A 24,348-nucleotide genomic window follows, 5' to 3' on the forward strand; every position below is an offset into this window, starting at 1 on the left:
CCGGGCACAGTGGTGCATGCCTGTCGTCCTAGCTACTTAGGAGGCTGAGGCAGGAGGATCACTTGAGACCAGGTGGGCAACATAGCAAGACCCGGTCTAAAAAAATAAATAAATGAATAAAATAAGCCAGGCAAGGTGGCACTCCTGTAATCCCAGACACTCGGGAGACTGAGGTGGTAGGATCACAAGTTCCAGGACAACCTCAGCAACTTAGAGTGACCCTGCCTCAAAATAAAAAATAAAAAGTTGCTGGAGATATAGCTCCATAATAAGAGTGCCCCTGGGTTTAGTCTCCAGTACCAAAAAATAAGTGGTACAAAAACAGACCATGCTGGGTGTGGTGGTGCATGCCTGTTATCCCAGATTCTTGGGAGGCAAAGGCAGGAGGATCACGAGTTTGAAGCCAGCCTCAGCAATTTAGCAAGGCCCTAAGCAACTTAATGAGACCTTGTTTCAAAATAAAAAAAAGTAAAAAGGGCTGGGGAGGTGGCTCAGTGATTCAGCAACCTGGGTTCAATAAAATAAAGCTTTAATGTTGAAGCATCACCCAGGTTTTTGTGTAGCACAGGATTCTATTAAGAAGCAGATGACACTGTATGGGGTTTGCCTCCCACAACTGGCAGGGCTCAGCAGAACAACGGGCAACACCACCATTTTTGCAGATTGCCGCTGATTAAAGCACCAAACAACAGAATCCATTGCAGTTGGTTTAATATAAGGCCAGAGCATCTAAAGTCACAAAGACAGCAAATATGTCCCACATCACAGGGGTTGGAAGATCTCTTTCTGGAAGATGCCCGGGCCACCACCGCTCGCCATGGTTGACGCTCAGAGCTGGATGCCATCTGGGGAAGAGGTGACCATAAGGTTAGGGCTGGGGCCTGCAGGCAAACCCCTGGCCCTGTAGTGTCCTGTCAGGGGACATGCTCACTCACTCATCCACTGCACAAATACACAGGGACTGTCTCCTCTGTGCCTGGGACTGTGCTGGGAACCGAGGGATCAAGAACACAGAGGCACACGGTTCTTATCGGGTGCTTAGAACCTACTGGACACGGCAGCATCGGAACAGTGAGCCCCTGGGGAGAGGAAAGGGGTTCTGCGCCAAGGATCCTGAACAGATCCTTGCACCTGACAGGTCGAGGCCACCCCAGAAATGAGCCATGCAGGTGCTCGCCCATCAGGGGACCCACAAGAAGGGAGCAATCCTCCAAGCCTGGGTAGGGAAGGCGCAGAGCCACTGAGCAGGGACAGGGGAGCAGGTGAGGTGGTGGGGATTCTGTCGAGACACTTCTGGCAGTGACCTTCTGCCCAGCTGACCAAGGAGGACGTGCCAGTCTGTGGTTCACAGGCAGGTCGCCACTTCCTCCTCCAAGGGCAGGAGAGCCCCGGAGGCTGAGAGTCACTGAGCAGGTGTGGGGCGTGTGGGGTCCCCCACCCACCTCCTTCCCCAGACCCCCCCTTCGGCCCATCGCGAGCCTCACCAGCGCTGTGGCCATGTCCCCCACAGACCCGCATGCACTCCTCCTCCTTCAGGAAGGAGTTCTTCTTCCTCCTGCAGCCACCGTACACAAAGGTCTCGCAGTGTCCCGAGTTGGCATTGTAGAAGAACATCCTCATCGAGGCCCTGCAGGGGCCCGTGTAGGGAGGCTCCAGGCAGAAGGCCGGCGGCGCATCTGCAGGAACAGAGAAGGCCCTCGGTCAGCTAGGAAGGATGGTCACACAGCAACAGGCACACAGCAAGTGACGGAAACCTGGCAAGTCCAGCAACAGGGATGGGGGAAGGGTAGAAATGCGATAACCTGCTTCCTGGGACATTATTATTGATCCTGTTGGGTATGGCAATGAGATGGTGATAATGTAAAATAAACCATACGTCCTCAGGGAAGCGTTTGCTGATTAATTTGAATGATGCCTGAGCTGGGCGCAGTGGCGCATGCCTGTAAATCCAGCAGCCTGGGAAGCCGAGGCAGGAGGATTGAGTCAAAGCCAGCCTCAGCAACTTAGCAAGACCCTAAACAACTCAGTGAGACCCTGTCTCTAAAAAAAAAAAAAAAAAAACAAAAACATATTTTTAAAAAGGGCTGGGGATGTGGCTCAGTGGTTAAGCATCCCTGGGTTCAATCCCTGATACCTGCCCCCACAAAAAACCCTGAGATTTTATTTTTAAAAACTCCAGAAAATATAGGAAAAAAAGGAGAATATATATATAAACAGTGTTCTTTGTATGTCAATTATTTGAGCTGAATAATGGGTTCATAAAGGTTTATCATACTATTCTCTTTACTTTTGCTCATGTTTGCTTCATTTGAAAAGTTTTAGCCAGGCGCAGTGATGCACACCTATAATCCCATCAGCTCCAGAAACTGAGGCAGGAGGACTGCAAGTTCAAAGCCAGCCTCAGCAAAAGTGAGGCTCTAAGCAATTCAGCGAGACCCTGTCTCTAAATAAAATACAAAATAGGGCTGGGGGTGTGGCTCAGTGGTTGAGTGCCCCTGAGTTCAATCCCCAGTACACAAATAAAATTAAAAGTTTTAAAAGAGCCCGGTGCAGTAGTGCATGCCTGTAATCCCAGAAGCCCAGGAGGCTGAGGCAGGAGGATCACAAATTTAAAGTCAGCCTCAGCAACTCAGTGAGGGTCCCAAGCAACTTAGCGAGACCCTATCTCTAAATAAAATATTAAAAAGGGCTAGGGATGTAACTCAGTGGTTAAGCACCCCTGGGTTCAGTTCCTGGTACCAAAAACTAAAATCAAAAGGGCTGGGGATGTGGCTCAGTAGTACAGCACTCTTGGAATCAATCCCCAGTTTAAAAAAAAAAATTCTTTATATCTTACTCTCTTCCACTATTATAATGAGTATATATTTTTTTATAATTCAAAAAGTAAATATTACAAAATACATTACAAGCTTTGTAAACTAATAAATAAATAATATTCTGGAAGACTATTTGACAGTGGAAAATGGTTGCAGTGTACTTTGGACTAAGAAAAACACTGTATCTGGTGACATCCTGTGTTGGTGAGGAGTAGAGCCCACGCTGAGTGTGGCAGTCAACCCTTTTAGCAGCAAACTTCACTTTTAAATGAGCGTTGACCACAAGAAAGTTGTCTGGTAGGTCCCTGGATGTGGGCTCCAGAGCCCCTTCCTCAGCATTCTCACTAGCCCCTGCCCCCATTTGTCCCTCCCCTTCCCTTCTGGGTACACCGTAGGGCTTGGAAGCAACATGGGAACCCCCAGACTACATGTTCTCTAAGGTGCCACTCAATGGCTGCGTGACCCCAGGTAATAAGTTAACCGTCCTGAGCCAGCGGTCCCGGACACCAGTTGAGTTCCTGGGGCTGATCATACTGTCCACCAACCGGCTAGACAACCTGGGGCCCCACAACCCATCTCAGTTTTGACAATTCTCTAGAACAGTTCACAGAACTCAGGAAGGCCCTTTGTTTACTGTCACAGTTTATTATAAAAGACACAACTCGGGGACAGCCCAAATGAAGAGATCTGTGGGGGGTGAGGCCTTCCATGCCCTGCCAGGGCGCACCTCCCGCATAGCGCATGGATGTGTTCACCAACCTGGAAGCTCCCCAAATCCATCCTTTAGGGGTTTATTCATCATGACTGCAGCATGATGGATTTGATCATCAGCCCTTGGTGACTGCACTCAATCTGGGAGCCCCCTCGCCTCCCTGGAAATCAGGGGTAGGGCCGAAACTTCAGGCTCTCTGATCACCAAGTTGGTCTGGAACTCCGCGGGGGAGGAGGGCCTCCCTTCAGTCACACAGTGGCATACAGGACAGTGAATGCCAAGAGTTCCAGGGGCACATGCCAGGAACTGGGAACTGAAACTAAATATTTACTCTTCTATACCACAGGGAGTTTCAGGGAAGGGGCCGAGGCCAGGGAGGGTGAAGACCAGGAACAGACAATTTCTCAGAGAGGGGTCCAGGATCTGATAAGCATTTAAACTGGGGATTGAACCTAGGGCTGCTTTACCACTGAGCTATATCCACAGCCCTTTCTTTTTGAATCAGGGTCTCTCTATGTTGCTGAGGGTCTTACTCAATCGTTGAGACTGGACTTGATCTTGTAATCCTCCTGCCTCAGCTCCTCAGTCGCTGAGACTGCAGGCGTGTGCCACCGTGCCCAGCAGCCCTGGTGAACTTTTTAGAGTCATGACGCTAAAGCCCTGGAGTTAAAGCCCATTAGTCCTACATTTGCAGTTCTACAAACGTTTGAACACAAATGCATCAACATAGGATGGAACCCCGCACAGTGGTGCACACCTGGAATCCAACCAACTGTGGAGCTGAGGTGAGAGGTTCAAGACCAGCCTCAGCACTTTAGTGAGACTCTGTCTCAAAATTTAAAAAGTAAAAAAGGGCCGAGGAAGCAGCTCAGTGGTAAAGCACCCCTGGGTTCAATACCTGGTATTGAGTGGGGGGGAATTTATATTTTTTTTCTTTAGTATTTTTTTAATTGTAGTTGACATAATACCCTTATTTTATTTATTTATTTTTATGTGGTGCTGAGGATCGAACCCAGGGCTTTGCACATGCAAGGCGAGTACTCTACCGCTGAGCCACAACCCCAGCCCTATATATGGATTTTTTTATCTTTTTATTTTTTTGTGGTGGGGGGTATGAGAGATTGAATCCAGGGGTGCTTAACCACTGAACTATATCCCTGGCCCTTGTTACTTTTTTATTTTGAGGCAGGGTCTCAGTAAAGTGCTAAGGCTGGCTTTGAACCTATGCTCCTCCTGTTTTAGCCTCCAGAGCAACTGGGATTCCAGGCTTGGACCACCCACCCCTAGCTACATTACTGTATGTTATCCCAGTGAATACAAAGAACCAGGCGCTGTTACACACTCATAATCCCAGCAACTCAAGAGGCTGAGGCAGGAGGATCGAAAGTTTCAGGCCAGCCTCAGCAATTTAGCTAGACCCTAAGCAATTTAGCAGACCCTATCTCAAAATAAAAAATAAAAAGGGCTGGGGATGTGGCTCAGTGGTAAAGCATCCCTGGGTTCTATCCTAGATACCAAAAATAAAACAAAAACAAACAACAAAAATAAATACAACTAAATCCTTGAAATCAAGCTGAAAACCTAGAGAACACTTTCCTGAATACATCTTATGTATTCCATGTCCACTATGTACGTACTAGTTTGTTCCTTTGAACATCTACAAGTAACTTTTGCAGCAAAATCTATGTCATTTTCACTTGGATTTAAAAGTATTTTCAAAACTCTAATAATTCACCTATTACTTTTCTCCAAAGAATGGCCTGGCTGGGTACGGTGGTGCACACTTTAATTCCAATGGCTCCAGAGGCTGAGGCAGGAGGATTGCAAACTCAAAGCCAGCCTCAGCAACTTAGTAAGGCCCTAAGAAACTCAGCAAGACTCTGTCCCTAAATAAAATATTTTAAAAGGCTGGGAATGTGGCTCAGTGGTTAAGTGCCCCTTGTTGAATCCCCAGTACAAAAAGGAAAAAGAAAAAAAAAACAACAAAGAATAGTCCTCTAAGAACATAATAATTATTTCAGAGTTACCATAAGTGGTATATCTGTTGCTCAATTTGTTTTTATAGGTATTCCACATCTGGGACAAAATGGGTTTAAAACGTCCTAATTCCCCAAGAACAATCCAGAGAGATCTGACTCTACACACACACACACACACACCCTGCTCCTTCAGGCTCTCCTACGGACCTCCTAGGAGAGGTGAGCCAGGACTTACCTTGGGAACTGGTGCCCACCACCAAGATGGCCAGGAGGACCAGGAGAGCCGCAGAGAGACAGAGCCGGTTCATCTTCCTGAGGAGGAGGAGGGAGGCTGCTGTGGGACCCTTGGGACTGGCAGCTTTTCATACCCAAGCTGAGGGGTGGGAACTCACGTGATGGGAGGAGAGCAGAAGGGGGAGGAGCTGGGGTCCCACCCACCCATTGCCTTATCTCCCACCTGCCCAGCATTCCTGCCTCGCCTGCTTCCCCAAAAGGCTCGACAATCGTGCTTTGCACACAGTACCAGGGTGAGTCGCCTGGCATTTCCTTCAAGTGCAACCTCTGGGCTAGGCCTGAGCTGCTACCCTCCCCACATGTGCCTCAGAAACCACAGTTTCCTCTCCTATGAAATCAGCTGCTGATGAGGGGGGCTGGGGGGAGGGCTGGGGCTGGGGCTCAGCAGCAGAGCGCTTGCCTATCGTGTGCAAGGCCCTGGGTTCCACCCTCAGCACCACATAAAAATGAATAAATAAAACAAAGGTATTGTGTCCAACTACAACTAAAAAAAGAAAGAAAAGAAAGAAAGAAAGAAAGAAAAGAAAAGAAAAGAATGAATCAGGGGCTGGGCAGTACTTTGAGGAGCAAGAGACCAGAGGTGGGCAAAGGAGTGGACAGAGAGAAGGTGGCTTTCCAGGCAGCAACTCTGAAGGCTGAGGTGGGAGGATTGCAAGTTTCAGGCCAGCCTCAGCAATTTAGTGAGGCCCGAAGCAACTTAGTGAGACCCCCATCTCAAAATAAAAAATAAAAAGGGCTGGGGATGTAGCTCAATGGTAACGTGTCCCTGGTTCAATCCCCAGTACACATCATCCCCCTCAAAAAGAGAGAAGGTGCCTTTCCCACATTTTGGGAAACCTGCAGGACCCTGGAGGAACCTGGGGAAAGTGGAAGAGGAGGCAAGATCAGGAAGAGATGGGTCACAAAGGAACCCCAGAATCTCTCTCTCCCACTGAAACGCCCCTCTGCCTGAACCTTTACCCTGCTTCTTTGAAACCTCAGTGCAAGTCACTCGACTTCTTTTGCAACAATGAAGGAGGTAGCCCCTACCTCCTCAGGGAATTAAGCAACTGTGTAGATTTCACTGTACCTGGATTGCACACCTGTGCTGCACCCAAGTTAAATGGTCATTACAATGTTACTCCCACCCAGCTACCTTCAAGATCCTTCGGGTCTCCATCTGAATCACCCAGACCCACTGATTAATCCCCAACACTCTTGGAAGAGAAATGCCTTAATTCCTAGCTTATGCTAGAAAAAAAGTATCATGCAGGGGCCTGCCCGGGTTGAAGAGCACATGTTTCATTCACAGTAAAGTGGACCTGGGTTTGGCAAATGACTGTCTGGGGGCCTCCATTCCCTCATACGTAAAACGAGGTTGCTTTCAAAATCAACACCTATTTCTTAGGAAAGTTATGACGAGTATTTGAGACTAAGGAATGGAGAATGCTCTGGGTAGTCCAAGCTCCGTAATTCACATTTCACCATGACTTACACCAGTTCCCAGCAGGAAAGCCTGGGCCTGACTCAGGTCTGATAGAGGGATCCCCTTTTTCTCTCCAGGGTAGATGTACGCCCAGGAAGAGGCCGGGGGTAGTTGGAAGCCAGACCCCACAACGGCCCCCAGAGCTGAGACGCACCATCCTTTTCTGCCTACTACTCCCATCAGCCAGTGAATCAGCCACAGGGAACAGGCAGGGGGTTCTCCGGACACAGATGGGGGACCTCAGGGAAGAGGCGCGGCCAGCGCAAGCCCACACTGGCGGAACGCCCGGCGCCACAGGGGAGTGTCCAGCTCCAGTTTGAGAAGCTGCCCACGGTGCGGTCCGACGGCGGGGGGGGGGGGGGGGGGACCCCACCTGGAATTGCATCGCGCTCCTAGGCTGGGGCCTGGCCTGACCTTGGAGATCCGGGAGAGTCTGCTCACTGAGCCCCTGGGGTCCGGACCTCCTGCGGCTCCAAGGGAGCCATAAACTGGGAGCCCCTTCCCCCAGCCCCAAGTGCTGGTGGCTGGGCCGCATTCCCCGCTGGAGGGCGTGCGGTGCTGAGCACGTGTTCCAAGAGCTGTTACTCGTCCCACCGAAGGTCCCTTCCCCAAGGGCGGGGATGGGGACACGTGGAATAGTTTGAAGAGCCCCTGCACCTGCCCCCCCCCCTTGCCTTCTCGAGCCCGTTTCTGTTCTTTGCAATGGAAAGGAAACCGTGATTAACAGGGAAATCACTGCGCCTGCATGGGGCCGGGTGCGGAATGGAAAGATTCTGCAGATACGATAAGGAACGCGGCATTCCAGGACCCGAGTCTGCAAAGATCTCTTCGTCTGCATTCTTTTAAAATTGGCTTGAGGGCTGGGGCTGGGGCTCCGTGGTACAGCACTTGCCAAGCACGTGTAAGGCACCGAGTTCACCTCTCAGCACCGCATATAAATAAATGAATGAAATAAAGATCCATCAACAACTAAATATATATACAACTATGTGTGTGTGTGTGTGTGTATATTTTTATTGGCTTGATGACAGGGGCCGCGGCTCTCGCCTGTAATTCCAGCGACTTGGAAGGCTGAGACAGAAGGATGTCCAGATCAGCCTCAGCAATTTAGCGAGGCCCTAAACAACTTAGCAAGATTTTGTCTCAAAATAAAAACTAAAAAGGGCTGGGGATGTGACTCAGTGGTTAAGTGCCCCTGGGTTTAATCCCTGGTACCTCAGAAAACTGTACCCATGCTGGACTGGGGTGTAGTGTCTGTAATCCCAGCCCCTTGGGCTACTGAGGCAGGAGGATCGCAAGTTGAAGGCCAGCTTGAGAGATTCACAGAGAAGCTGTCTCAAAAAATAAAAAGTAAAAAGGCCTGAGGATGTCACTTAATTATAGAGTGCCACTGGGTTCAGTCCCTAGAGGTGCGCAGGCATAAACACAGACACACACACACACACACACACAGTAAAAGAAAAAAAGAAAGAAAAGAAAGCAGTTTCCATTGTATGATTTCATTTACTCAAAATCATTTAAAATGACAGACATTTAAAAGAAGAAAACTGTTCCTCTGTGAGTCTGAGGTGAAAGTCCAATTAATGGGGTACTCTTAGGGCGCTGGTGACAGTCTGCAAAATTCATTGAGTTACACATTTATGCATACTCTGCCACACACGTGTGACATTCTACTTCAATAAGCACAGGGAGAAGGAAGCCAAATTAACCATGTCTCCTGTGGGATCTGATGATTCTTCTCTTTTCTTATTTTCCTTTAGTGCTAGGGAAGGAACCCAGGGGCACTGTGTCATGAGTTGTAATTCTAGTCCCCTTTTAATTTTTTTTATGTTTTGAGACAGGATCTCTATAAATTATCCAGGCTCAAACTTGTGATTCTCCTGCCTCCGCCCCCAAGGTGGCTGGGATTACAGGCATGTGCCACTGCACCGGGCCGCATTCTTCTTAAAATGTGTGAAAGTATCAAATTAGTCACTGTGTCAACCGCCAACAAGATGGCGCTGGGAGACCAGGGGCTGGAGCTGACACTGCTGCCTGGGATGGGAACTATGCGGGGAATCCCTCCCAGTTGCAGGAGTCCAGGTGAGGCCCTGGCAGGATTCCAGATAAGCCTCTTGCCCAGGGACACTGGCCTGACACCTGCTGCCTCTGGCAAGTGAGTTCACCCCCATTCCTGCAGCAAAGTCCCTGTGATCAAGGTAGCTTCATCTTTTCTAAAACTTTATCTTCTTCTTCCTTATCTATCTTGTGGTGCTGGGGATGGAGCCCAGGGCCTCACGCCTGCTCCATGCTCACACGGGGCTCACGCTGGGCTCCATGCTCAGCCCCGACAGCTCAGTCTTGCACAGACTTCCCCAGGTACCACAGAGAGCCTGCAGGTCCCTGGTGGCAGCCCCCTGCTGTTCCTCAGGAAACAAACTCTTGGCTTTGGAGGGCCTCCCTGTCATCATTTCAGGTTGACATGTGACACTGGTGCTCCTTCACCTGGTACCCTGGTGCACCCGGCTTCCTCTCCACTTGAGGCCATGCTGGCCCTCTGGCGGTGGCTTGTGTCACCTCTCCCCTGCTGACCAGCTCTGGACACAAGGCAGCTTCCTCCACCCCTGGGACCTATCCCCTCTCACAGAGCTGTCCCCCTCCTGGCCCTCTCCCCTCCACCTTCCTGCCTGCTGATGCTGCCAGCTTAAAGGTCACCTCCTCTCAGGCTGCACCTGAGCCCCAATCTAAGTTGTAACCCCATGAGTCCTCTCTGAGGGTCTTCTTTTTATCTTTTAAATGCCATGATTTGTATTTACATGAGGGTCAGGCATTGTTATTTGATGAATGACCTCCCCAGCTGGACTCCAAATCCCACAGAGCTGGGGCTGTATCTGGCTCATTTAGGATTCTACCCCTGGCATCTACCATAGCATCTAACAAAACTAATACTTGTGTGTGCCTTTGTTAGTAAAGAGTACTTTGGGAGGAAGCTAGTCAGCAAATGGACAAGCAAAAAAGATATGTTGGAGGAAAGGAAGATAAAATATTTGAATTGTTATATTAGTCTAGTAAAATCATGGCATTTTTTTTTCTCTTTATTATAGCATATTTAATCCCTTAAATCAGGTATGGTAGTGTCCACCCGTAATCCTAGTCACTCCAGAGGCTGAAGCAGGAGGACCACAATTTTGAGGCCAGCCTCCACAGCTCCACAGTTTGAAGAGCAATTCAGTGAGACTCTGTCTCAAAATAAAATATAGGAAGGGCTAGGAAATAGGTCAATGGTAAGGTAAAGCATCCTGTATTCAATCCCTGGTACCAAATAAATAAATAAATAAAATAAAATAAAAGGCATAGCAGCAGGCAGACCCAGTACCCCCGAGACACAGGACGCTGAGGCAGGAGGATCCCAAGTCTGGACAACTTAGTGAGACCCTGCCCTAAAACAAAAAGAGGCTAGGGCTGGGGTTGTGCTCAGCATTAGAGCTCTACTCTAGCATGTGCGAGGCCCTGGGTTCGATCCTCAGCACCACATAAAAATAAGTAAATAAAATAAAGGATCCTGTCCAACGACTTCTAAAAAATTTAAAAAATAATTTTTTTAAAAAGAGGCTAAAGGGGCAGGGGCTGGGGCTGGGGCTCAGAGGAAAAGTGTCGCCTAGCATGCGTGAGGCCCTGGGTTCAATCCTCAGCACCACGCAAAAACTAAATAAAGGTATTGTGTCCACCTACAACTAAGGAATAAATGTTTAAAAAGTAGCTCAGTTGTCCAGTGCCCCTGGGTTTCATCCCCAGCACACACACACACACACACACACACACACACATACACACACGGGTGGGGTTGGAGGTCAGAAGATAGAAGATTCCAATGCCGCAGGAGACAGGTCAATTTCCCCGCTGCCCCCATATTTACTGACACATAATATAATATGTATTCAGAAGAGTGTGCATAAATCTATATCTCAGTGACTCTGCAGACCATCAGCAGCACCCCAAGAGCACCCCTTCACTGGACACTCACTCCAGACACCCAGAGGAACAGTTCTCTTCTTCCAGGTATCTGCCTCTTTATATGCTTTTTGAGTAAGTAAGACCATACAGTGGGGACTGCTTTCTTTTCTTTACTGTTTTTTCTTCTACTGTTCGTGTGTGTGTGCGTGTATGTGTGTGTATGTGTGTGTGTGTGTGTGTGTGTGTGTGGCCTTGGGCATTGAACTCAATGGTATTCTATCACTGAGCTACAGCCACAGCCGTTTTTATTTTTTATTTTGAGACAGGGTCTCACTAAGTTGCTGAGGCCAACCTTGAACTTGTGATCCTCTTACCTCAGCCTCCTGAGACATTGGGATTATAGGCCTGCGACACTGGGCCCAGCTAAGATTTTTCAAATGAAAGCTCGACTTTATATAGTACAAATTTGTTTTAAATGTTTTTCATTTTTTTAAAAATCATAAACGATTAAACAAGCTAAAATAAAAAATAAAGAACGAGATCCATGGTCTTACTACACTAATACCATAACTTTTAATAATTTATATTTCATTCCTTTAACATAGCACTACATTTTTTTTTTGGTCCCTATGTTGGAATCCTTCCCACCAAAGTATTTTTTACTAATTAAGACAAACCACAGGTATTATTTTTGTTCGATGCTGTGCTAGGCACTGGGATAGGATCCTGAATGAGCTCTGTGGGATTTGGAGTCCAGCTGGGGAGGTCATTCATCAAACAACAATGCCTGACCCTCATGTAAATACAAATCATGGCATTTAAAAGATAAAAAGAAGACCCTCAGAGAGGACTCATGGGGTTACAACTTAGATTGGGGCTCAGGTGCAGCCTGAGAGGAGGTGACCTTTAAGCTGGCAGCATCAGCAGGCAGGAAGGTGGAGGGGAGAGGGCCAGGAGGGGGACAGCTCTGAGAGGGGACAGGTCCCAGGGGTGGAGGAAGCTGCCTTGTGTCCAGAGCTGGTCAGCAGGGGAGAGGTGACACCAGCCACCGCCAGAGGGCCAGCGTGGCCTCAAGTGGAGAGGAAGCCAGGTGCACCAGGGTACCAGGTGAAGGAGCACCAGTGTCACATGTCAACCTGAAATGATGACAGGGAGGCCCTCCAAAGCCAAGAGTTTGTTTCCTGAGGAACAGCAGGGGGCTGCCACCAGGGACGTGCAGGGTCTCTGTGGCACCTGGAGAAGTCTGTGCAAGACTGAGCTGTCGGGGCTGAGCATGGAGCCCAGCGTGAGCCCCGTGTGAGCATGGAGCAGGCGTGAGGCCCTGGGCTCCATCCCCAGCACCACAAGATAGATAAGGAAGAAGAAGAGACAGGAGCCGTTCCTCGGAGAGCTCTCAGGCAGCTTGCTCTGGGTCACCTTTTATTGCCATTGGTATCATCATGATTCAGAATACGTCACTGATCGCACGATTTCAGAACTTTGCCAAGACGTGACATTTCCTTAACCATCATTAGGGGCATAGAAAAGTGTAACATCAATTTACATTTATCCAGGATGTAACCTTTTTCAGATTTTTCCCAAGATGTAGTATTTTCCCCAAGATATATTATTTTCTTATTAACTAAGGCCAAACTACGTAACCAGACTCAAAGTCTCCTAGCCTATCATTAACCTTGAAGTTTAAAGTACACCTGCACTTTATTTTTAATGTAAAATTTCCATCTAAAAAAGTCCCCTTGGTTTGATCCTCAGCACCACATAAATGTAAAATAAAAATATCATGTCCACCTAAAACTTAAGAATAAATATTAAAAAAAAATATTTAAAAAAATTACAAAATAAAAAAGTTCCCTTAAGTCTTATACTTAAAATATCCTAAAGTTTATAAACCATTCTTGAAGCATATCAGAAATCCATTACAACTAAAAACTTAAGAATTCTAAGCCCAAGAATCTAAATAGAATAATATTTGTAACATTATTTTTAAAATGTGTCTTATAGAGCAACTTTCATTAATTCGTACATTTATTCTCATAAAACTGGTTGAGCTGCTCTCTCAAAGAGGTTCTTTGTTTCTTAGTCAAGTGCACTCGTTCTTATATCTTTGTTATCTCTCTCAGTAAAAAGTAATTTCTAAACATCAGTCTACTACCGCCGATATCAACTATGCTCATCATAAATCCTTATGTGAAGTAAAAGAGGGTTTAAGGAAAAGAGGAGAATGTATCCTTATATGTCTTAACTTTCCTAAGTGTCTAACATAACTTTCCTCAATTGAGGATGAAACTACATAAGGTGGGCTTTGTGAATAAGCATGATGATTAGGCTTTCTAAGAGGCTGGAGATATGGGCCTGGGTTCTTGGTTGAGATAATCAATGTGGTGCCTGAAATTCTCATGACCTTTCGGAGAGTGATTGTTGTCCATTATCAGTTTTGTCCTCAATGTGCTGAGATAGAGGAGCAGCCTTCTACTTTGTCCTCGATATGCTGAGGGGTAGTGGAACAGCCTTCAAGGCATGACCTACCTGTTGTGTCCTAGCCCTCTGAAGTTTAGTCTGGTGTGGCATTTAACATACTCACGCCTCCTGCCAGGAACATGAGCATGAAAATGAAAAGTCCCAGTTACATAAAAAAGGGTCTCATGGTTTCGGTTACCCACCAACCAGCGCGGCTTTGCCAGGGTTTATCCTCACTGTGACCCGGTCAAGACAGTGGGAGGGGGATCCCTTCACCACTGATCACAGGGGCTTTGCTGCAGGAATGGGGGTGAACTCACTTGCCAGAGGCAGCAGGTGTCAGGCCAGTGTCCCTGGGCAAGAGGCTTATCTGGAATCCTGCCAGGGCCTCTCCTGGACTCCTGCAACTGGGAGGGATTCCCCGCATAGTTCCCATCCCAGGCAGCAGTGTCAGCTCCAGCCCCTGGTCTCCCAGCGCCATCTTGTTGGAGGTTGACACAGTGACTCTAATTTGGTGGAGGCCAGGCTCAGATTTGATGAGACTCTGTCTCAAAATAAAAAAATGAAAAGGGCTGGAAATGAGGTTTAGTTGTACAGCACCCTTGGTTTCAATCCCCAGAAACAACAACCAAAAAAAACAAAAGAAAGAAGAGGAAGGAAGAGGACAAGGAGGAGGAGAAAAAGAATAGGAAGAAAATGAAGGAGAAGGAGGAGAAAGGGCCAGGCGAGGGGAGGAAGAGATTTAGGATTAGTCAAAAAGCGATTCTTTGGTTCCTCATGGCGTCATCTGAAGGTGGCCGGCGGTCACCAGGTGGTGACTGGGCTGGCTGGAGTGCCCAGGATGGCTCTTCTCCCATGTCTCGGGCCTTGGCAGATGGCTGAAGGCTGAACTCAGCTAGAAAGTTTGGCCAGAGTGTCTCATGAGGTGTCCCTTCCATACAGAGGTCTCAGACTTCTCGCAAGGTGACCAGCCTTCCCCAGAGCAAGCCCCTGTGGAAGTCTCAGAAATCCCAGCACCTCTTCCAGTGCATTCTGTTGATGGTGATGCCGTCAGCAGGCCAGCCAGATTCAAGGGGAGGGGGATGACTGCAATTCTCAGTGGGATGAATGTCAAAGAGTTTGTAATTTTTTAAAAATTTGCAGAATTTTATTCTAGGTTTATATGTGCGCGTGTGTGCGTGTGCATGTGTGTGTGTGTGTGCGTGCGTGTGTGTGTGTGTGCGCGTGTGTGTGTGTGTGATGCTGGGAATAGAACCCAGGACCTTGTACATGCTAAGCAAGAACTCTGTCACCAGGGCTGGGGTTGTGTCTCAGTGGTAGAGCTCTTGACTGGCAGGTGTGGGACACTGGGTTCAATTCTCAGTACCACAAAAAAAAAAAATTAAAAAAAAAAAATAAAGGTCCATTGACAACTAAAATAATAATAATAATTTAAAAAAGAACTGCCCTACTGAGCTACATCCCTAGCCCATGCAGACATATTTTTAAATTGCAACAGACTAAAGTTTTCTTACATACAAAATACAATCACTCCTTCCAAGAGTTCTGTTAAGTCCAGATGCAGACAGGCTCTTTGGGTTCTGCTGCGTGACAGAGGCCCTGTCCACCCGAAGACCTTTGACCTAAAGACACATGCTGTCTGCCTCTGCCTCACATGCGTCCAGCTTTCAATGTTGGGATAGGCACAGGAGTCCGCTATAGAGGCTCCTATTTACACTGGAAATGAGAAGCTCAGAGCCATCACTGAGCCATGGCAATTTCTTTTTCTTTTCTTCTCCCCCACCAACCCCCCCGCCCAATTGAACCCAGGGACACTTTACCACTGAACTGCATCCTAGCCCCTTTCTATTCTTTTTATTTTTTATTTTGAGACAGGGTGCTCTCTAAATCGCTGAGGCTGGTCTTGAACTTGAGTCCTCCTGCCTCAACCTCCCGAGTCCCTGGGATTACAGGAGCGCTCCCCCGCACCCAGCCTAGCGGTGGCAACTCTGAAGTCAAATCTTGCACCTGTGGTCAGGGTTCCATCTTGCTGCTTGGGCTCTTGGCTCAGCCCTGATTCCTTTTGCATGAGAAATGTCTCCTGCTGCGATGGAGTGGCCTTCTTATTCTGCTTCTGCCCATTATTTACTGGGGCTGGGGTGGGGGGTATCCAAAGGCCTCTCTTCATTTTATACAGACTGTTCCTCTTAGTTCAAGATGACAGTACTTCAGTGAGTATAATTCTTCTAAAAGGTTATGAGTTTTCTATGAATCCCTTTGGGGTTTATTTCATTAAGCAAAAGCCAGAACCAAAAATCTCTTTGAGACAGGCCCTCTCAATTCGGGGCCCCTGTGCTTCACAGAGAAACACTTAAGATTATCAAAAGCCCTGCTGTTGAACAGAGAAAGGCCATAAAACATGCCCTTAAGATTTCTAGAAGAGGGAGAAAGCAGCGTCCGGGCTGCCGTGGGGTAGATGGGCCTTCCGGGGCGTTCCCTTCCTCCCTCCAGCCCACCTGTGCCGGGTACAGAGAAGCCTGGACAAGCAAGCGCCATGGGGCTCAGGATAAAGTAATGACAGATGGGCTGGGGCTGGGGCTCAGTGGCAGAGCGCTCGCCTAGCATACGTGAGGCCCTGGGTTGGATCTTTAGCACCCATAAAAATAAATAAATAAGGGGCTGGGGTTGTGGCTCAGTGATAGAGTGTTAGAGTCTGTAAACAAGTCAGGATGGCGTCTGGCATTTTGCCAGAGGGAGTGGTTTGAGAGGTAACGCCAGTGAGCCATTAAGTGTGGAGATTCCTTATTGGTTGACTGCTGTATCTAGTTTATGTTAATTAAGATAAGCTGTGTGGAATGTATAAATACCTCTGTTGTCCTACAATAAATGGCCCCCTCTCCTGCTGTATCAATGTACACAAGTTGTTTGTCACCCCCTGATTATTTTGCTGCAGCTGGACTGCGGCAATAGAGCACTTGCCTACCAAGTGTGAGGCACTGGGTTCGATTCCTGGCACCACATTAAAAAAAATAGAGGTATTGTGTCCATCTACAACTAAAATCAATCAATCAATAAATCAATAAAGAAAATAAAAGCATTCTGTCCACCTACAATCACCGATTTTTTAAAAATTATATGACAGCTCTCCCACACAGTAAGGGGAACATAGAAGAGTATAGATTGACTTCGTTGGAATAAAGCAAACGCCAGGGCAGAGCTGCCCACACTGAGCAGGAACAAGGTGGGGGGAATCGTCGAGCTGTTAGCGCTCCTGGTTTCTGCGACTCAGTGTAGCTTGATCTCTTAAAATGGGTCTGAATATTCATATTAAACAATAAACTCATTATTTCAAAATAAAATAAATAAATCAATAGACAAAGCGCTGTTTTCCCTCCTGGGATGTTGAGGCAACTAGCAGGAGGCCCTGGGTGGACGCCAACAACAGCTGAGTGGAGAGCTATCGCGCTGTTCTGTTGGGGACCAGCTTGTCCTGCCCACTGTGGCGCTGGGCAAAGGTGCGACTCAGGCTGTTGAGGGGAGAAATAAAGACTGTCCACCACTTCTGCCCGCTCCAATGCTTCATTCACTCAAATCACTCACTACAACTTCACTCTATAGGTTCTTAATCAAGAAAAGGACAATCCTTAATGCTGGGCACTGCAATAGACATGATCAACCACAGCAAACAATTCTGGATTCATTCTAGGCACTGCAAACACACTTACTCATGACAGGCTAAGGACAGACATTCCCTCTGCGTGCTAAGCTCAAGTGTCCAATCAGAAGTCTCCAGCCTTAGGCTCTGAGTCCAGCAGGTGGCCACTCACTCAGACCGTGGTGACCAGGTCATGGTGATCAGGTCAGGAGCCAAGGCAGGCTTCTCCTGGGGTGGGGCTGACAGCCGGCTGAGGAGAGGGTCATAGGGAGAAGTCATGGCTCTCACCAGGGTCAAGGTGTGGCCGCAGAGTTTGAGAGGAAGGTGCAGAGAGAGTTGGGATGTCAGTCCAGGTCCTCACCAGGCTCTCAGCGGGAGGGCTCAGTGGTGCTGGCTGAACACCTGTTCATCTGCTCCATCATCTATACAGAATTTTGGGCCTTCTGACCACCCTTTCAGTCCTTATCAGCTGCTGCTGGATTGCTCAGTGGCGTCATTTGCCCTGGGGTTAAAGCATCCTCTGGTGGTCCCCACCCTGATTTTCCTGCCTCTTCTCCTGATCGAGGCCAGGACAGAGAGACTTCATCTGAGCTGTCAGGGTGGGGAGAAGTGACTTTTTATGTCAGGGCTCCGCCTGATGATCTTACTGGAGGGCTCCACAGGCATGCCTGGTGAGACCGCAGGTTTCAAAGTGGAGATTTTAAAATGGAGTCGCTTAGGCTAAGGCCCGAGGCCATCCTCATACCCACTCACTGTACATACAGGGAAACAGAGGCCTCAGAGGGTCACTTACCAGTCCAAGGCCTCTGGACTCAAGTCGGCCGTGACGAGGCTGAAGACAGGTATTCCAGAGGAGGACCAAGTCCTAGGGGACTCACTCAGCAGCCACCGTGACCCCTCCAAGGTGCACAGTCCCTCCACACCAGAAGTCCAATTGCCCCAAGCTCACACTTGCCCAGATGCTTCCTCACCAAGAAATGAAAACCAAGTCACTCCCCAGCCCAGGGGAGCAGCAGACCGAGGAGTCCCAGCCTCCCAGCCTCCCAGCCTCCCAGCCCCGTGGGGCACTGTGGGGCTCAGCAGCCAACTTGCTCCCTGCCCTGCCTCTGCCCTGCCTCTGCCCAGTGGGCCTGGCAGTTTCAGAAAAGACCTCAAGGGTGCTGGGGTGGGGGTAGGAATTGGATCTGGATTCAAACCCCAGCCCCCAACTTATAGGTTTTAGGATTTTTGGAGAATCACCTCTCCGAGCCTCGGTTTTCTCCTTTGTGGAGTGAGGGCAGCAAAGCCCTCCCTTGGATTGTTGAGATAACGCAAAGTGTGCCAACATCTAGGCCAGCGCTTAGGGAGAAGAGGGTTCAGAAAAAAGTGCTACACCAGCTCATTAAAAGGCCACATGACAGAACTCCTTGTCCTTCCTTACCCTTGCAGCCAATCTCAGGAGAGCAGAAGCTATCCAGATGTCCCCTCTTGCCCCCTTCTGTCATGTGGCCCGCCAATGTGTCTCCAATGCCAACGCAGTGAGTAGGGGAGCGCTGTGGCTCTAGTGGTCGGCAGGGTGGCCACCACAGAGAGGCTGGAGGGCCTGCGCTGGGGATTGACCAGGGAGGGTTCACCCGGAGCCACACCCCCATTATCTTTTATGTTGGGACAGGGTCTCACTAAGCTGCTTAGCTGGCTTTGAACTTGGGATCCCCCTGCCTCAGCCTCCCGGTCACTGGGATGGGCACCTGGCTATTGATCAACAGGACTCCCCATAGAGTGAGTCTCCTGCAGGGCAGGAAGATTAACAGTGGTGACAGGATGCCCGGCTGTGAGGCGGGTTGGTGAGGGTGGTGACAATGACACAGATGATCATGTTAATACAGGAGCGATCGCAGTGATGGGAATGAGCAACCTGTGACCTGGGACAGTGGTGACAAGGGTGCTGGAGGTGTATGGGGAGCAAGGCTGTGGGGAGTGGTGGTGTGGAGGTAGGGAGAAAGTAGGGTCAGTGCGTGGTGAACCCCTGTAATCCCAGTGACTCGGGAGGCTGAGGCAGGAGGATCGCAAGTTCAAAGTCAGCCTGAGCAATTTAGAGAGGCTCTAAGCAACTTAGCGAGATCTTGTCTCAAAATAAAAACTAAAAAGGGCTGGGGATGTGACTCAGAGGTTAAGTGGTACCTCAGAACACTGTACCCATGCTGGACTGGGGTGCATGTGTTTGTAACAAGCTTGAGGCCAGCCTCATCAACTTAGGCCCTATTTCAAAATAAGAAAGTAAAAGAAGGCTGGGAATGTAGCTCAGTGGTAGAGTGCCTCTGGGTTTAATCCTTGGTATCAAATAGAAAGACAGTAGGATGTGCTGGGAGCCATTAGCCAAGTAGGTATGACAATTTCCTTGCCAGCGTACCCCATGTTGCTGACATGTTGCAGTGACATTGAATGTAGGTGACCTTGCTCAAGGACCAAGGCAGATTAGGGTGTTCCCGGTTTTAAGATAATCGTGTTTAGGGCGTTTCCCAGTTTAGGTTCCAGGTTTAAGGTTTAAGATTATTCCTGCTGGGAATAGGGCTATCCTGCTGCCTGAGTTCCCCTTGAGTTCTCACGGGATTTAGACAGTATATTTTGGAGATAGAAGCCCAGTGGAGGTGGATTTTGGGCAGAGAACGTGGATTTGGGCAGAGAACGTGGATTTCCCCAGAACGTGATTGTAGACGGCTGGTGTGAGTTCGGGAATAAAGAGTTGCTGTTTGAATCTACAAGCTGTGTGGTGGCTCGTGATTGTGTGCCCAGCCAGACTGCGGCATTTGTGCCCAGCCAGACTGTGGCAAGGATGAGTTACCCAGGGAGGCCTTTAGAATCTGTGGTGATGTGGCTGGGGATGCAGTCAGGGGTAGGACAGTTGTCCAGCATGTGCAAGGCCCTGGGTTCCATCCCCAGCACCACAAGAAATAAATGATGAATAAATAAAATCTGTGGTGGTGGTGGCCGGGGCTGAGATGGCGATGAGAGGATCACTGGGGATGGCCGTGGTGGCAGAGATGGTGGAAGTCTCAGAGATGGGTGGCAGTGATCACCAGGCGGTGACAGCGACCAGGAGGCCTGCAGGACCCAGGTGTTGGGGGTTGGGTGAACAATTCAGCTGACGCTGGCTCCGGGGCCACCAGTAGACCATCCACAAAGGGGGCCGACTGTCCCCTCCATTAGACCAAGGTCAAGAGCCCCTGAAGAGGACGCCTGCACAGTCCTGGACCCTATAGCCTGGCTCTGCCTCTGTCCCTGCCCAGGGCCCGTTCTGGAGCCACCCGCTAACCTTCTTGGACTGGCCCTGGGAGCTCTTAAAGCTGCGGTACCTGCCTGCAGCTTCCCGCAACGACCTTGGGTCTGTCCTGCAAAACTTCTCGCAGGTACCGCACCTCTCAGGGGTCAGGAGTGGGTAATCGAACCTGCTCAGCCCTCACCCTGACCCTCTAGGCCCTCGGTGTCCACCTTGGAAGCCTGCAGTCTGTCCCCAGGGCCTGGCCTGCTGCTCTGTGCCACCTGGTTGCAGCTCAAGCCCTGGGAGGCTCTTCGTGCCCAGCGGGAAACAGGTCTAGGGGGTGTGCGAGAGGAGGGGCAGTTCAGGGAGCCCTGGCAGGCCCAGGTGGACTCCTTCCCACCCAGAGTGAACTCAGGTCCTCACGGTTCATCTGCGTGTGGGTTTTCTTCTTTTTCAGGCTGAACAACGTGTCGTTGTTATATAATTCTTTGACACCTAGCTGGGGACTGCCCCGGCCACGGTGCTCATCTCCCTCAAACCCAGTCCTCTGAGCCGACACAGCAACCACGTCCCCTTGCTGAAAAGGAAGCAGCAATACCAGAAGCCACAAGCAGGGACTCCAGACTGTCATATCCGTGACACTTCTGTCCTTGGCAATGTCCTCGGTGACTTTTTCCCTCCCTCTTTCTTTTTGCTGCTGAGCCACATCCTCCAGCTTGTCACTGGTGTCCTTGAAGTGCCCTTCCCACCCGCGTCCTTCAGGCGTCCTGCTATCTCCGCGGTTTGCCAGAGGCCCGTCTAGATCACCTAAGACCGTCAGGGGATCCTCAGCGGAGGCCTGACTCTGGGGCTCCAAGAAATCAGGTCATGGAGAGGTCATGGCGGAAAGCAGGAAAGGAACTTGGGCCAGCACAGTTGCCCCAGGAGGACAAAGGGACCGTGTCCTTAGCCCTGCCTTGGAAGGGTTCATAGAAAGGGGAGTGAGGGCAAGGGTTAGGGGTCGCAAAACTGGTGGCTTTTTACAGCTGCCCAGACAGAGGATCTGGATCAGCTCGATTTGGCCGTGGTTATCTCAGGATTGGCCAGGCGGGGTTTGTCCCAGATAAGAAAACTGCTCCTGCCCGGGGGAGTCATTTCCACTCAGCACAGGCTGTTAATTGGGTGCGACCTCGGCCTGGTTCTGGGAATCCAAGGTGACTCAGAGCAAAGAAGGTGGACACAAAATGGAGGCAGAGACGCCAAGTCTTTAGTCCTGCTTTTAGCCACACATTGGGCATCTACAGGCAGATGTGAGAGTCCCAGTCGACACCCTCCTGACCACCCCACCCCGGCTTTTGTCCATTCCTCAATCTTCTTTTTTAAACACTTTTTTCTCAATCCAGGACTATCTGGGTTGTCTTTTTTTTTTTTAATATTTATTTTTCAGTTTTTGGTGGACCCAACATCTTTATTTTTCATTTGTATGTGGTGCTGAGGATCAAACCCAGCGCCCCACGCATGCCAGGCGAGCGCGCTACCTCTTGAGCCACATCCCCAGCCCCCGTCCATTCCTCCATCTTGAGGGTGCGGCCAGTCTGGCCTGGCAGGTTTCTTGGCTCAGTGAAAGCCTGTGTGTGTGTGTGTGTGTGTGTGTGTTTATATTTATCTGCATTTATTTATTTCTGTGCCCCTGGGGACTGCACCACCCAGGGGCACTCTACTGCTACCTTCCCAGCCTATTATTATTTTAATTTTTTTCTTTTCCCAGGGATTGAACCCAGGAGTGTTTACCACTGAGCTGAGTCCCCTGTGGCTTGGCCACAGCTACCCCCTGGTGGTGTTAGGACCCCCCCCACACTGGGGCTCTGAGACTGGGGGCCCCAGGAAGCAGCAGGGCCCCTTCCCACGCCCCCTAAAGCAGGATCTGGGAGGGCCCTGGCCCCAGGCTTCTCCCCTGCAGTGGGCAGGGACGGCCAGGCACTGAGGACAGGGCGGAAGGACAGAGCCCCGTCTGGAGCAAGGAGTGCTGGGAAGAGGGAGGGAGGGAGGGAGGGCCCCATTCCCAGCTTCCCTGCGTGGCCAGTGCTGTTCCCCCTTCCACGAAGCCTTCTTTCTTTCTTTTTCGTAGTCCTGGGAATTGAACCCGGGGTCTCTACCACGGGGTACACTCCCAGCCCTCTTTTATTTTATTATGACCATAGTAAATGACAGGCACCATTGTTGGCTGACATTGGCCTGCCAGCTGTCCCCAACTCCAAGGACACACAGCCAGGTAGCACAGACGTCCCGTCTGTTACCAACACATTTTGTGCTCTTGAATCTTGAGGGGGTCCCTGGGTGCGGGGTTCTCCCTCTATCCCTATAATCCATGGGGCACCCACTGTGGTGTCCTGCAAGTGTCCCAGTGGGCATGCACTGAGTGCCCGTGGGCCTGTCCAGCAGATGGAACAGCAGTTGGTTACAAGGCACTGCCCTGGGTGCCGAGGGGGACCCTAGTTCGGCTGGCAACTCCATTTCTACTCCCCATTCTTTTCCCTGGAAGCCCTCAGGGGATAAAAGCTCCTTCCTCCCTGCACTGCCACCCACCAGGGTGCACAGCTCCACCCCACGGCACCTTGGGCCCTTGCCAACCTCTGGGAGCAGCCACGGCCAGACTTACACTCAGGGAGCCCTAAATGAGCACAAAGAAAATGCCCAGCTCCGAGAGTGGGGATAGGAGAGGGTCTCAGTGCTGACTCAGGACGAGGGGTGGCCTGGCTTGCTCAGCAGCAAGGGTACTGCGTGAGACTCACACGTAGTTCACACGCCTTCGCCAATGTTGAAATGCAAACTGCATGCTAGGTTCCGTTCTAGACACGTAGCCACAAAAGACAAAAATCTTGCCCTCTGGAGTGTGTATTTAATGAATAAGCAGCATGTTTGATGGTGGAGAGCTGCACGGAACAGAGGGAAGCTGAGCTTGTGTCGAGGTGTCCAGGGAAGACCTCCTTGAAGACTTGATGGCGGGAGTGGGGCAAAGGGGTGGGATTCTGCATGGGTTTTAAAGGTGGGTGCGCTCGCACCGTAGGAGAGAAGGATCAGGGTGACCCAAGGTGACCCTTGGTAAGCTGGCAAGAGGAGTTGCCATTAAGAGAGGAGGTGGCTGGGAGTGGGGGTAGAGAACATCATGAGTTCAGTTTAGGAGACACTGAAATGCCCTTACATGGATCCTGTGCTCAGGGAGGAGGTCTACACAACGGATATGTGGGTGTGGGGCACAATGTCCCATGCCTGTAATCCCACAATTTGGGAGGCTGAAGCAGGAGGATCAGAAGTTTGAGGCCAGTCTCAGCAACAACTTAGTGAGACTGTCTCACAAGAGAATATTTTTTAAAATTATTTTATTATTATTACTATTTTTGTGGTGCTGAGGATTGAACCCCTGGTCTTAGTGCATTTGAGGCAAGCACTCTACCAACTGAGCTAAATCCCCAGCGCAAGAGACGATTTTAAAAGAGGCTGAGGATGTATAGTTTAGTGGTAGAGCACCCTGGGTTCAATCCTCAGCTCAAATAGAGATGTGGGTGCCGCCCGCATGTAGATTACATCAGACCTGGCAGCTGAGGTTGTTTCCAGGGACTGACTTGGGTGGGGTGGGGGTGGGTTAACAGCCACGGGGGTGAAAGCACAGGCCCTGTCTCTGCTCTTCTGACTTCGAAGACATGCCACATATGCAGGCTGCCCGGCCACTGAGCTCTGGTGACCCACCCCTGCATTCCCACCTTTTATAGCTGCTTATTTACTACCTGGCCAGTAAACTCAGGTGAAAGCGACTCCATCAAAGGGCTTTTGCCGTGTTCTA

The 24,348-nt window shown here is 49.7% G+C and overlaps 1 protein-coding gene across 2 annotated transcripts; it reads right to left on the reverse strand.

The window, feature by feature from the left end:
- Positions 1-694: 694 nt before the first annotated feature.
- LOC124085768 (spleen trypsin inhibitor I-like) lies at positions 695-18,279 on the reverse strand. Of its 2 annotated transcripts, XM_046433721.2 has the most exons (5): positions 18,084-18,279; positions 13,977-14,200; positions 5,743-5,819; positions 1,485-1,676; positions 695-845 (listed from the first exon to the last, which is right to left on the reverse strand). In XM_046433721.2, exons 2-5 carry the CDS (start codon positions 14,135-14,137, stop codon positions 829-831), a joined length of 447 nt encoding a protein of 148 aa, XP_046289677.1. In that variant the 5' UTR covers positions 14,138-14,200; positions 18,084-18,279; the 3' UTR covers positions 695-828. The 2 variants fall into 2 exon arrangements, with proteins under 2 accessions (XP_046289677.1, XP_046289678.1); XM_046433722.1 differs by lacking the exons at positions 13,977-14,200; positions 18,084-18,279 and adding an exon at positions 5,965-6,054.
- Positions 18,280-24,348: the final 6,069 nt, after the last annotated feature.

The sequence above is a fragment of the Marmota monax genome, unplaced genomic scaffold (genome assembly GCF_021218885.2).
Source record: "Marmota monax isolate L192 unplaced genomic scaffold, Marmota_monax_Labrador192_F-V1.1 WCK01_AAM20220418_F8-fsc00014, whole genome shotgun sequence".
NCBI lineage: Eukaryota > Metazoa > Chordata > Mammalia > Rodentia > Sciuridae > Marmota > Marmota monax.

What these genes read in the sequence shown, in the direction of transcription:
- LOC124085768 (XM_046433721.2), bottom strand. Translation starts at nt 14,137, where the DNA reads ATGGCGCTGGGAGACCAGGGGCTGGAGCTGACACTGCTGCCTGGGATG. An exon ending in ACACCTGCTGCCTCTGGCAA is followed by an intron (nt 5,820 to 13,976) that starts GTGAGTTCACCC and finishes CCTCCTCCTCAG; the next exon opens with GAAGATGAACCGGCTCTGTC. An exon ending in GGTGGGCACCAGTTCCCAAG is followed by an intron (nt 1,677 to 5,742) that starts GTAAGTCCTGGC and finishes CTGTTCCTGCAG; the next exon opens with ATGCGCCGCCGGCCTTCTGC.